General features: G+C 52.0%; 1 protein-coding gene across 3 annotated transcripts in view; it reads right to left on the bottom strand.

The window, feature by feature from the left end:
• Nucleotides 1–1,958: 1,958 nt before the first annotated feature.
• The window catches only part of LOC116952343 (uncharacterized), a 17,640-nt gene continuing 5,300 nt past the window's right edge, over nt 1,959–14,298 (bottom strand). The window contains exons 2-13 of one of the 3 annotated variants that reach the window (XM_076074220.1): nt 13,585–13,628; nt 11,073–11,116; nt 9,925–9,988; nt 9,184–9,324; nt 8,201–8,299; nt 7,694–7,749; nt 6,820–6,945; nt 5,861–5,900; nt 5,604–5,684; nt 4,659–4,884; nt 3,951–4,024; nt 1,959–3,802 (exon numbers count right to left, since the gene is read on the bottom strand). In XM_076074220.1, the coding sequence (XP_075930335.1) occupies nt 3,653–3,802; nt 3,951–4,024; nt 4,659–4,884; nt 5,604–5,684; nt 5,861–5,900; nt 6,820–6,945; nt 7,694–7,749; nt 8,201–8,299; nt 9,184–9,324; nt 9,925–9,988; nt 11,073–11,116; nt 13,585–13,626 (1,143 nt within the window). In that variant the 5' untranslated portion in view covers nt 13,627–13,628 and the 3' untranslated portion in view covers nt 1,959–3,652. The remainder of the gene's footprint in view (nt 3,803–3,950; nt 4,025–4,658; nt 4,885–5,603; nt 5,685–5,860; nt 5,901–6,819; nt 6,946–7,693; nt 7,750–8,200; nt 8,300–9,183; nt 9,325–9,924; nt 9,989–11,072; nt 11,117–13,584; nt 13,629–14,298) is intronic. The other 2 variants (XM_032971608.2, XM_076074221.1) reach the window with 2 other exon arrangements.

Here is a 14,298-nt window from a genome sequence, read left to right as displayed (position 1 = left end):
GGAGGAGCCACAGACGAGCGGTCGGGCAGCATCAGTAGCAGCTGCCCGACCGCTCGTCCAAGCTCTGCCGTCCTCTTTATAGATAATAAAATGTCATCGACCAATTCATTAATGTGGGAAGAAATCGCAGCGCACAAACAAAACCGTACGAGGGGAAAACGCCCAACCGTGCAGAAGGAACAGGCGGAGTCCACATTTGTGCTGCATCACCTTCACCTGGCAAGTCAGTGTAGACAGCTCCACCCTCGACGCTCACTGGACGACAGGTTCACAAACGCGGCGTGCGATCCACCAGTCCTCGCTGCTGCCTCCACAGTGCTGGACTCCAGCAGCCACGTGCGGCGTCGCCTTCAACTCGTGATGAGGACGAGCGGCAAGCTCCGTGGTGGAGTAGGGAGGGGGCGGGGGAAGAGGTGCCGGTTGGAGGGTGAAGAGGTGGGCGCGAGAATTCCGCAATGATCTCCAGAACACGAGAGCAAAACCCAAGGGTCGGGTCAAGTCCCGAGTGTGCGGAACACCCCCCCCCCCCCCCCCCGAGTAATCTGGATTACTTTGGCCGATAGTGAGGACTTCCCCCCCTGTGTCCGGAATGCTCTCCCAGGTCTGGGGCCCGGGATAGGGAAAAGGGTCGCACTCGATGTCTCTTCCAAGCTAATAGGAATTGCCTAAGTTATCCTCCAATCCACGCGTTCCTCTTTCTGACTGTGGAAATGTTCTCTTCATGCCCCCCCCCAACCCGTCCATTCTGAACCCCCCGTTATGAAAAGTAATCCCCCTCTCCCACGTGCCCGAGGTGGGGGGGGGGGGGAACAGTTTTCAATCAGCGCGTAATTCCACGATAAATGCGAATTAAAACCACGGGCAATCTAAATCCTATTTTTTTTGCGTTCAAAATGCCGAATAAAAAAAAACTTCAGAAAGTAAACCGGTTCATTTAAATATTCAACTACAGTACAAAGAGTCCAAGTCAGAGCTTCGATCGAGTTGCACACAGCAGAAGTGAGCGCGCTCTACTGGCAGCAGACGAATGACCCCCGCCCGAGTCGCCTTGTTGCTGCCGCACGGGGACATCTGCCACCTGGGGGAGACCCTCTGCAAATGTTTGATATGCGATTTGATATACATAGTGATATAGATTAAACAAATATAAGAGTAAGTCTAACACTGTTTGAGACTAGGCTTTATAAAAGAAAGCCGTCTCTGGTGTGGACCAAATCAGTTGTTTCAAAGACACTGCATCATATACGACCAGAGCAGTTTTTTTGCATGTTCACCACAAGTATCTGTGGTTAATGCAAACATGATTCCTTGCAAAAGGTTTCAGTTTGGCGTTTTAACATCTTAAACACCTGCTTTTATTGTCATAAAGGGTAAAAAAATCGATTCTCATATAGTGACATAGAGTTGCCGAGGCATTTAAGCGACGCCATATGAATGCAAAGACGATTGTTGTTTGTCTGGGTGGCGAGTGTTGTTGGCGTGGGCTTCTGGTTTATGGAATGAAAAAGGGACCCCCCTTTGTCCAATGTCCCACCTCTTGGTAGCCCAGCACCTGGACCCCTCCGACCCGTGGGATCTGGTGCAGTTGCACCGCCTGCACACCTCGTCAGCTATTCGACCATCAAAAATATAAAGATCCCCTCTGTACAGCCTTAACAGACTGTCGGGGCAAATGCTGTTAAGCGAGCACCTATGAAGGCCAGCACGGCACACGAGGGGGTGGCTAGACCAGCACCACGCCCGACCGCCTTTATCTCCCGAGTTTTGATATTCGCACAATACACCAGGTACTTATGAGGCCCATTCGACCTAGGGGAGGGCCAGGAACGGTTCAGATAAATCACTGGCATAGGCTGCGATTGGGAATCGAACTCGGCTAACCCGGTTTGTAGCGCAGCACAGTAAATTACACCTCATCATCAACCACACATGCGCAAAATCAAAGAAGAACAAATACAATCGCTTCCCGGTTTTAATCAGTCAAAGATCCCCAATATAGCTCACAGGCTGTTTGAGGCAAGTGCTGTAAGTGAACAGCAGACAAGACAGACACGAACACAGCCCGACGTTCCCGATAGTGGTACAGCCACACAGCAACACAATGGCTCGGTATGATATTTCACCAGTTCACAGAACATTAAAAACTTTATTACAGTCACAATACAGTTTTCATTTACCTCGGAAAGCCTCATCACCGAGTCTCAAGATTATATTTCAGGAGGGTCCTGCATTGGAATATTTGGCCAATCCCATGAGTAATCATGAGTCTGGCTTCGCACAGGAGGAGGTAACCGGAGAACACAGAATAAGTCAAATAAAAGCCCAAGCGCCCCTGCACACGAGGAAGGAAGACTCGGCAATGCCGTCTCCTGACCACACCCGATAGCCCCACACACCTACAGCACCTGGCAAGCCTTGGTGGTGGTGGTGGGTGGTCGTAGTCACCCATCCTCGTAGTAACGAGGCTCAACTCCCGCTTAGCGTCCTGAGATGGGACTAGATCGTGCATCCAGGGTTTATTTGGTCACTAGGTGCCGAGTCAGAAGCAGCATCGACATTAACCATCATCATCACCATTTAAACACTAATTCTAGTACTGCATAGAATTCACTCCTGTTAATTGGCTTATTCCAACTGTAGCCGATTAAGCAAATTTTTGATGTTTTTGTTGACGTCATATTTCTAAAATTATTGGGTCTTTCAGTAAAGTCACGTAGATAGGTTCAAATAAAATAACAAAAAAATACGATGTTTCGATCGCAACACAAGCATTCGTCATCAGGAAGAACGCTTGTGTTGCGATCGAAACGTCGTAGTTTTTTGTTATTTACTTTGAACCTATCTACGTGACTTTACCGATAGACCCAAGAATAAGAATTCCTGCAGTCACGAAAGCTTTATGTGGTAAAAATAAATAAATCCCTTCCTGTTCATCGTCACCGTCTCAGCATGGATGCCAAATATCCGCTTCGTCCGCATACATCTGGACATGCCAGAATTTTTTGAGCATTTCTACTTGACAAAAAAATCGATCGAGATGTACCCATTATTTTCTGTCCAAATTACAGTCGTCACCGGTCGATGTACCAAAAACCACAACGGACGAAAAAGAGCCGCATCACGATCACGATTGTACCAAAGGTCACAAAACATTTTCAAGTGTTCACAGAGCATGCTTCCGATGTTGTGGACTTGCCCAGCCTGGCGATGCGGCAGAGACGCATCGTTCCCGAGACTTAGGTTTCTCCTCAATCTTTGAGACTCGAGGTATTTGTCAAATTCACTTCCACCCCCATCACCCTCCGCGCCCCCCCCCCCCCCCGAAGTGTTCGTTCAGGTTTCCCCTTACAAAACGTCAGAGTTCGAGTCCCCAGTGCTCGTTGTCCACCACAGTCCAGGCTTGCGGTGGCATTTGACGATGACAAGGACGACGATGGTTGACGGTGTCTTGACCAAACCCCTGGACCCCAGTTCACCTGGCCACAACGGAACGGCCAACTCCGCAAAACATTCCCAGCAACGCAAGAACCAAAAATTTGGCGGAGGGCCTGCCCCCGACCTCAACACAGCACTGCCAAAGCTCCCAAGTCTCCCCCGTCACACCTGGGCCCTCTCTCTGCCTCTCTCTATCTTTCTTCAGGAGTGGCGGTGATCAGGTGGCGCTGGCCAGGGCGAGGTAGCGCACGGGTTCACGCTGCAGGAGTGCCGTCGTTCCCTCCGCCGGGCCCGCGCTGCGGAAGCTGCGCCGCTGCCAGCCGTAAAGCACGCTGTTCAGCAGGCCCTGGAGCGGCAGTGTACAGGCCTGCGCGCACAGCACGTCCGCCGGCAAAATCGATGGCGGGGATTTGCGAACGGTTACGGGGGGGGGGGGGGTTTGGCGAAGATAAAAAAAATAATTGGCACAATTTCAAGTGTCATGACGTGGGACGGGTTGTGCGGGGGGGACTTACCTGCACCACCTGCAGGTAGATCATGGATCTGTGGGGCACGTCGGAATTGAACGAAACCATGCAGATCACCAGCGCTGGAACAGACGACGGTGTTTTTTAGGGGTCAGAACAAAAAAAAAGCGTTAACAATTGGGACACGTGACGAGAGGGGGGGCAAGCGCCTTGCTGCGCCAGACACGCCCACTTGTGCATGACCACGCCCACCCAGTGGCTAGCCCCTCCCATTGTTGCCCCCACCACCCACGTAGCCCCACCCACTGCCCACATCATGCGAGTCGAGCAGGAGGTTAAAATTGAACAAAAAAACTGCAAAAGTGCACCAAAGATCATGGGGAGATGCACGCGGGGAGATGCACGCGGGGAGATGCACGCGGGGAGATGCACGTGGGGAGATGCACGCGGGGAGATGCACCGAGAGGCAGCAAGAGGAACACACCGATTAGAGAATGCATGCAAGGTTCGCGGCAATCCAAAACGTTAGCACAATAAGTGGGGCTCAGGCAGGGCCCGCCATTGGCTTGAAGGGGATGACGGCCAAAAATAGCGGTCGAGTGGCAGCCACGGAATGGAACGCGAGCGAAAGCACGGCCGCCGAGGAGACGGAGCAGCCGGGAATCGGCGCTCGCGCATGCAGGCGCCGCGTGGACGAGCCGCATCGCTAGAGCAGTGCGAGCAACGGGCGGGCCCCACTCACAGACCCCCGCGTACCATTAGTGGATTGAGCATTGCTGCTGCTGCCGCCGATGGGTAAAAGCGTGGGTCGGGACCAACCTGGCACCCAGCACAGGAAGAGGGACACCTGGAAGAGCGTCGTGCTCTTGACCACCGTGCGGTAGTAGCGCCCCGTGGGACACGCGCCCATAGCGGCGGCCGCGGTGCTGCTCTGGGGCTCGAACATGTCGCGGTACCCCCGCCGCACCAGGTAGTACAGCATCTGGGAGGGGGAGGAAAGGTGCGACCATCAGATTTTCACGTGACTAAAAAAAATATAAAAAAATGTTTTAATAGAATAATCGGCTCTTGAGCTGATGCTGGGCGGACTCTTAAATTGAAGGATCGCATGAGACGTGGCGATAGCTTTGGGAAGTGTTCATCCAGCAGTGGATTGACCAAGGGTGTCTACTGCTAATGAGAATTTAGAAGGGTAGAAGGGAGGTGGGCTCAGCAGCCACCCCCCGCCCCTCCTTCCCCACCTCCCCCCCCCTCCGATGTGGGGCTGTTGGGTAGGCTTGTAATTGATAAAGGGACATTCACTGTGACCCAGCGTTGTGGAGGCCACGGGAGTTGCAAGAAAGCCTCACGATAGTGGCAAAACTCCCTTCCCGTGGGTGCTCGAGGAGTAGCCGTAGCCAGTGTGTGGACTACACCATTCCCGTGTAGGATGGAGTGTTTCCGCCCTCGCCGCGCGTGGGTTTTCTGCGGGTGCTTCAATTTCCTCCCAACCACTGACGAATTGGTCGGTGACATTTTAACATATGGGAGGACCGCACACAGCTTGGGCAATTGTTGGTAGTGCCGACTCATCCGCCTTCCCACTCGTCCGTGGTTCCTCCTCGTTCCTCCGATTCGTTCTCACCGTCTCCCTCTACGAGAGCGGGCGGATACTGCGTGTCGATGCGCTGCGCGTCGACATCGTTATTTACGATCACTTACCCCACACGTCGTCACGACCACAGACAGGTAAGCCAGGAAGATCAACTTCTCCTTGTTCGCCAGGTCGTTCGTCTCCAGAGGCTAGAGCAGATAAACGAACAAAACAGCCGCAGCAGCACGGTCAGCGGAGCGTCGTGGAAATCCGCGAGCCACGCGCCACCTGCGGTGGGGGGGGGGGAGACAGAATTCGCCCAAACCGTGGAGCCGAGCTCGTTGCTGACGGAATGTACAGAGCTTTCGAACACCCACGTACTCACCCCCTGGCACTCGTCCGGTTGGTGGATGAGTGGGAGACACCTGGAGGAGGGGGGGGGGTAGAGACACAAATCGAACCGTGAGTACACCTGGATATTTGTGGCAGTCACGGAACGGCCGGATTAAGGTTACGAGGGGCTTAAGGCTAATAGGAGAGAAAGGCCTAAGTATGCATTACATATGACAAATATTTTTTATTATTAGGTGGTCAAACATTTATTTACATATTATTTAACTCGAGGGGAATTCAGACATTTGAAAAAAAGAAAAAACACTCGTTTGGCTCATTTCCGCAAAAAACAAAAACATGTTTTTCCTAGGTTTTAGCTGCCGTGGCAAAGTCATGAATAGTGTCGTCGTCATTCAAAGCCAAAAATGTTCCAATGGCCGTGCGACCGTCACTCAGCTGTTACTTCAAAGTGGAACGGAGGGCCTACAGAATATGAGGCTCTAAAGCCTTATTTAGCCTAAGGGTTAACACGGCCCTGGACACACAGGGAGCCGTTGCCAATGCACCAGGCTCGGCGTACACGTGTATACAGATTAGCAGTTGTGTGGTCGTGTCACTCTGTGGCTTTGTCCCAATCACTACTACAAACGTCTGCGACTGAACGCCAAACACTGCGAGGAGATAGTCAAAGGACTACGATGAGGATGATGATGATGATGATTATCGATATGGTCGCGATGACAAAAGTTGACGGAGACGACGAAGATTTACAAAAATTGTGTTTTTTGGTGGGGTAGGGGATTAGAGCGTCAAATAGGTGCAATGCAAATGTTTTACGATAACCCTCCGCCACCTGACAGAGCCAACCAAATCCAGTTGCCACGTCACGGGCGAATGTGGAAAACTGGACTTGGTTTTTCAGCAAAACCCAGAGGAGGAGGAACGTTGAAAAAACTATATTTTTTTTTTTACGATGAATGCGATGACGATGACAACAAGGACGCAGTCCACCTCGTGCAGTACTGCGACGAGGCATTGCTGTGACGGTCGTTCTCCCACACGGGCGTGATGAGGGTCTGGTTGTGGTGCCGCTGCACGATGCCTATGTAGATGGAGAAGAGGGACGGCGGCAGCAGCCTGGAGGGGGCAACGGAGAAAGACAAAGATCCCCCGTGTAGCCTTAACAGACTTATTGGGGGCAAGTGCCATTAGAGAGGGTCATCTACGGGGGCCGACACGGCACACGACGGGGGATGTGGCCAGCACCACGCCTTTGGTCGTCGTAGTGGCGCTGTTTACGCATCGCGCCGGGTACTCACGAGGCAGAGTCGACCTAAAGGAGGTCCAAGAACGGTTCAAATAGTCGGCGAGCGGGACGCAAACTTAAGTTGTTGGGTTTGCAGGGCAGCGAGCTAACCACCGTTCCAATGATCTACCGTGTGAATGTAATGGAACCATTATGATTTCGCGTTTTGATAGACGCCGCCCTCCTTGACACCAGTGGCATCTCGGAGATGGCTTTACACGTGACAAGAAACTTGGTCACATCTCAGTTTCCCGGAGGGCACCTCGAAAAAGGCAGTTATCCCCCCGTCCCCGTGTAGCAGAGGGCGACTCAGCACATGGTCTTCGAGCAGACGGTAGTCTGCCAATAAGCCGTGGGGAGGGGTGGGTGCTGTGCGCGATGAAAATTGCGTAGTTTGATGATGAATTTGACAAAAACAGGCAAATTTTGACCGTGACACCGGCACACTCAATCGCGGACTGCTCGCTACAAATGACGCGCGGGGGATGTTTAACGTTCAGTGTGAAGTGGGCGGTGCGCATGGTATTTCTACGGTGATGGCGCCTGCGTCGCGTGGCGTCCGGTGTTGCTGGGGCTCACCAGCAGAAGATGTACAGGGGCCACGTGCCGCAGCGAGCCAAGCCTCGGCACATCGCCTGCACGGACATCGAGAGAGGAGGAGAGGGCGCGCACGACCGTTAAAATCGGCAAGGTAACAGGGCTCGTGAGGTCACTGGGTCACAAACCAACCAAATGGCCCGTCGCAAGCCTGGCGTGTAAAATGTCACGACGCGGGACAGATTAAGCTCCACCCGCGTGTTTCCCTCCGTCTCCTGCACGGCTCCCAGATCAGCTCAGCCCCTGACGCAGGTGCTCCCCCTCCATGCTTCTCTTTGAACTCTCGTTACATTTATTCAAACGCGTCCCAGACCAACAATGTCACAGCGGATCTCGCTCGTGCACATTGATCGTGCTTAACCCGGGTGAGAGCTCAAGTCGAGAGACAAGGCTTAGGAGTCACATTTGCAAGAGTGAGCGAATCAAATTAAATATATCCAGCAATTATGACGCGAATAGAAATTGGCGCAAAAAGCAACGGTCACATACCGGCCACCCTCTGCAACTGACGCCGCTGAAGGTCAGCATGCTGCCATAAACCTCTAGCGCGTACACCAGCACCAGCGCAAGGGAGCAGCTGTAGAAACACTGGGGGGCGGGTGGCGACAGGGGACACACGGGAGAAAATTCACACCCCTTTGCGCTCAAAGTAAAAATACATTAAAACAATTGTAATATTTCAAATTCAGTTCGTTGTGCAGGCACTAGGTAGGCGAATGAGTACATCGCGGGCTCGTGAGATTTATCATGGTTTTATTGCCAAGATAATTCACCAGGACATACGCACAGCAAACACGGGTTCAATCCACTGCTGGATGAATGCTTCCCCCCACACCGTGTCAGTAGTGAGGATTGTTTGACCATGCTTTCACCCCCGCTGGTTGGTGTGGGTTGGTGGCCTGGGACCGGGTCCAGCTCCGGCATCACTTCGCCATCGATGTTATAGCCGTGGCCGGGAATTAAATTTGGTCGCCGGCTTTCGTAGCTTACCGTGCTACGTACGACGTATGGATAGCGAAAAAAATCAGGGTAAAACTAGGGCGGAAGAAGAAAAAAAAATCCATGCATATACATGGATACTGCGACACTTTCCAAAAACGGGTTAAGGCACAGGCAGCGGTTGGCGAGAATGGTGACGAGCGGCTCCCAGGCCGTGCCCGCCAACGGCCACCCTTCCGGCACCGCTCGTTTTGGGAAACTCTTCGATGGATGCGGCCAGGTTTCCGCTCAGGGCGCATTCCTAACGGAAACAACTTGGACGCTTTAAAATTTCGTGTGTATTCTGCATCATTATTTACGAGTACTTGCCACCAACCTTGGAATTGTTTCGCATTTCACAACAACAACGCTTTACAGGCCGCGCGATGACGTAAACGATAATCCATTTCGCGCCTTTTTTTTTGTTTAACAAGTGCTCATAACGTGGTGTGCAGTGAGGGGGGGGGGGGGGGGGTCTGTAGTCACGGACTCACGAGGGCTCCGACTACGGAGTACTTGCAGTACTCGTAGACCCACACGTAGAGCTCCTCGGGCAGTAGCGGCACGGTCGCCGAGTAGAGTAGCAGCACCGACGCCACCAGGTCGGCAAACATCAGCTGTAGCAGCACCCGCACCTGGGGTCGGCCAGCACACAGAGGCGGGCGGGCGGGGGGGGGGGAAAGATGTGGACCAATGTGGGGGTTGACGAACACGTGGGGTGGATGATGAACAACGCAAGTTCGGATGCGTGGGTCGGAAGGGTGGATAGGGACGGGGGTGGGACAACCGAATTAAGGATGCAGGTGGGAATGACGAACACAAGGTGGAAGGATATGGAGACTTTCGATTTAAAGCTTTCGTGACTGCAATGATTCATCTTCTTTGGTTCTTTCGGTAAAGTCACGTAGAATGAGAATAAAATAATAAATTGATAAAATAAAATAACACAATAATATTCTCACGACGTTTCGGCCACAACACAAGCGGCCTTCATCAGGTGAAGGGACGAGACTGTCTGGTAGGACAGCGCTGGAGGTGTCCTACCAGACAGTCTCGTCCCTTATTTCATTTTATCAATTTATTATTTTATTCTCATTCTACGTGACTTTACCGAAAGAACCAAAGAAGATATGGAGACTGCTTATTAATGACGTTGGATGGATGAACGCACGTGGTGGGTGAACCAAGTGAGGAGCTCGGAGGAACGAAGGGAGGGTGGTCATAGAGGAGCTCACCTCTTTGTCCGCGACGATGCCGCGGCAGACGGAGAAGAGGATGACGGACAGGCAGCCAATCACACTGACGAGCGCGGGGGAGAGCGGACACACAAGAGGCGCGTCACCACAAAGTCGTGGCCATCATAACAGCCGTGGTGGCGATGGAGCCCTGTGACCCGTCACCTTGGACCTTTAGGTCAGGTTGCTACGGCAGAGGCAGCCTGCAGCAGCGAGTACTGGTGGCTAGACTTCACCCATGAGCCATAATAAGAACAAACCAGTCTACAGTTGTTCGTCTCGGTCTCCGCTGCTGCTCTCGTTCTCGTTCTCGTTTGCTGAAAATGTATTTCAACGTTGAGCATGGACAAGAGGACCACATTTCAGTTATTCAGGAACTGCCGATGGCTTGCGCATTATGTGCAAATGGCCGAGTGCTGTCGACACGTCCGTGCGTTGCCGTTAAAAAACGCACGGTTTTCTGGCCTGCACTATTATTTTGTTACGATGGTGGCTTATTCTCGTCAGATTTCGGGATTTAATTTGGAGGATTGTTAAACTGGTAACCACAGGGTACCGATTAACGGTTCTGAAAGTCAGGCACCAGGAGCAAATTCCAGTGGCACTTTAGGAATGAATGCACCGATTGTAACTAACCCCATTGTTGTTCTGACCGCCACGCCGGGAGATGGAATCAAACTGGCGACGTACGGGTGACAACTCCAGTCACGTGCTGCTGCTGACCAATTCACCACTGCGACAAATCGCTTCGTTATTCTCAGCTTTTGCAAGGTGAACGTGTCGCGTCTATCGCTCTGCACTTGTCTGTATGGTGCGGCATACCAGTATTCGCCTTGTGGTTACACCGCTCACCGCAACAGAAATTACACCAGATCGGATAAGAGCACCATCCTCTATTCAGAAATTAATAACGCTCATTGGTCATCATCATCGTTATCAGCAGTGCTCAATCCACTGTTGAATGAAGGCTTCCCCCAAGCCGCCGCTTCTCATGATCCCGTGACGGTAATATTCCACCGATAGCACCGAGAAGCACGTGGGTTGATTTCGTGGCCTCATCTGCATGGTGGACGGAACTTCTTCCCCAAAATCCAAGCCGGAGTGCCATGCCGTGCGTGCATGCGCGCGAGTGCAAGCGCGGCGCTCACCTGACCGAGCTGCCCAGGATGTAGAGGACGAAGAGGAAGAGCATCTGGGGAATAAAACAACAAACGTGGGGACGGTCAACGCGACAGCGAGGATGGGGTCATGCGGTTCGGCCGGGGTTTTGTGAAGTAGTGCTCATCAGCATTATTATTATTATTACCACCACTATGATCATGATCACCAACGGCATTTTTACAATCGCCAGTATTGTTATACCATCACTCGCCTGCATAGTTACCATCATAGTTATAATAATCAGCATCAAATACAAATATGCCTTATAAAGCCTTTGAGACCATGTCCCGTAGTCCAGTGGGTCTATTCATAATAAAGGTTTTTGGGTTAGATCGCGTTTATTTATAAATGTGTCGTAACCCTCCACCACCCGACACGGCCAATCAGCAAAGAAAAGTGTCACGTTCTTTGCTGATTGGCCGTGTCGGGTGGTGGAGGGTTACGACACATTTATAAATAAACGCGATCTAACCCAAAAACCTTTATTATGAATAATATTGGTCGCGAAAGCCTACGTGTTAAACAGTGGGTCTATGTTTGGGCGCAGCAAAGGGCACCGCAGTAAAATCCATTGTTGGACGAGACAGTACTTGTACGCTCCCACGTCTATGCCTTCCCGACAACATGACGTGGGGGAAGAAGCCCTTGGGAATGAGATTCCCAGTCGCGGGTCACGTCAAGTGACATACGATAATCGGAACTGGTCTAGAGCCTCCACCCCCCCCCCCCGTCCAACCACTTCCCCATCAACCCGTAGCGACCATCGCAGTGAAGTATGGTCAGACAACCCCACCCGGCACGACGTCTGTCATCCAGCAGCGGATCGAGAGAAAAAAATTTGTCCCTGTTACATGTTCACATTCTACGTACCTTGAAACACATGTACTCGGACGAAGTGCAATGTCCCATTGCTGGGTAAGGTCACGATGTCTGCGCCGCTCGTCATGTAATGGATGGCTCCACAAACGAGTCTGGCTTACACCTCACGACTTCTTTTTTTTCCCCGATGGGGTGGCGATTGGTGGCGGTGGGGGAGAAAGAATGTGCGAGGTGGTTGACAAGTATCGTTTGTGCGTACACGGTGTGGCCGTCGTGTAAGTCCGGGCGAGCGAGTCCCGTGGACACCACTTCTAGCGGTGGCCGACCGAACTCAAATCTCTCAAATTGTACCGGTGGTGGAGACTGACCGGAGGAGGTTTAAACAAGAGTGAAAACATTTGTGGTGGTGGTGGTGTGGCGGGAGGGGGGGGATTGTTCCTAAATTCCGTGGGAAATCCCCGAAACTAAAACAGAAGTTGAGTAAACTAAAAAGGGTCTCGAAATGATTAAATGTTTTTAGCGCCACACCCGTGGTGGAGATGGCAGCTGGAAACCCCCCCCCCCTTGCTTAGCGAGGTCTAACTGCACAATAAACAAATTAAACACCACCATCACCACTATCAGCCAGTCTATCCACTGCAGGCCAGGGGTTTGTTGAACTGGCGACCAACGGGCCAAGATGCACGCACACTTGTCAGACAGATTTTTTACATTTACTTTAAAAAACTGTTTTTTTTTCACGAATGTTCAGAGCCGAGCATTTATGTCACCGATAACGTGATCGATGCTGGTAGCAGAGGTTCGCGGTTTTGAATCCCAGCGGCCGCCCTGGTTATCACTGCGGTGTGTGTATTAACAGTAACACCATTACCACGCGCAGTCGGCTTCAAATCGGTGGACGTTAAAGATCCCGTGACATCATTTCACAAGAGTAGGCTCGTTGTGTACTAGCGTCACTGTTAATAATTTTCCAAATTACAAGTTACTCAATTAGGATTATACACGCAGCAGCAATCCCTAACCCCCCCCCCCCCCCAATCCAGACACCCTCTACCTGGGAACACTTGGCAGGACCCTCTTTTGCAAAGTGTCATAAGACTCCATTAGGCTTTCCTGGGTAAAGCAAGTGTCATAAATAACCACCATCATCGGCCATGGCCAATCCACTGATGGATTAAACTCTCCCCCCCCCCCCGACAAACCATAGCTATCTCATACAATCCCGCGCGATGCAACGATCGGCATGCACAGGCACGCAAGGAGATTTATAAATCGCTCCGTCTCCTCGGTAGGAGTCCTCCCTAGGTTGCCACTCGGGAGGTTTTTTTTTGTCCGACAAATCAATACAAATAATTGTCACAATTTCAACGGGGATCGTGGAGGATTAACAGAACAGCTCCTCAAACAAAAAGTTGGGGGGGGGGGGGGAGGGGAAATCGCAATTGTAGCATTATCCATGTAAACACGTGTATTCTTTTCAAATTGACACAGGGAATGAATCTGTTTTAGATTGGTAAACAGCTTCGAGAAGCAGTGGCCAGAGCCATCATTGGAATACGGCGAATTGGGGCGATTGCCCCAGACCCCGCGCCTATAAGGGGTCGGGGGGCAGGGGGGGGGGCCCACATGTTGAGATTTTGCCGAGGCCCTCGAACCACTATGGACGGGGCCCTCACTCACCTCGAAGGTTTCCAGCGGAGTGACATCGCCAACGACCGACATGGCTGGCCACGGCGACACGCGGGAGAAAAAAGAAAGAAAGAAAAACCCCCAATTAATACACAGCACAGGTTGACTTCAGCAGCCGTCCCTTGCTCGTTTTGAGACTCCCCACCCCAACAACTCGATCCGGTAAAAACGTCTTCGACCAAAACGTTTTCGCGGACGGTACCGTAACACCGCCGCCTAAATTGGCACTAAAACCCCCACCCCGCAGGCTCAACAAACTTGCGGCAGAATTCCAACCACTACAGCCACAGGGCAAAAAAAAGGTACGTAACGAAGTAAATTGTAATCGACACTTACTCGAAACAACGTGCACAAACGACCGCGGCACGGTTAGCCGTGCATAGGCTCCAAGATAAGAGGTGGTTGCAGGTGTGTTGTGGTGGGCAGGTGACACCTCACACACACCTGTGCTGGGGGAGGGGTCCCTTCACATGACCATACCCGTCTGTTAATGTTCACCCCTTTGACAAGGGGGGGGGGCTGGGTGGGTGGGTGACCTCACCCCTTGCTCATCTGAGCAGAGACACCTTCGGGGGCGTCCATAAATGACGTCACGCGATTTTGGACGATTTTTTACCACCCCCCCCCCTTCGTCACACGGCGTCACAAAAAGTCAGACCCCCCCCCCCTCAAATATGACGTCACAAAGCTCTGCCCCCCCCCAAA

The sequence above is a fragment of the Petromyzon marinus genome, chromosome 46 (genome assembly GCF_048934315.1).
Source record: "Petromyzon marinus isolate PM22_M1 ecotype Great Lakes invasive population chromosome 46, UKy_Petmar_22M1.pri1.0, whole genome shotgun sequence".
Classification (NCBI taxonomy): Eukaryota; Metazoa; Chordata; class Hyperoartia; order Petromyzontiformes; family Petromyzontidae; genus Petromyzon; species Petromyzon marinus.
This window is presented reverse-complemented; position numbering and strand designations above follow the sequence as displayed.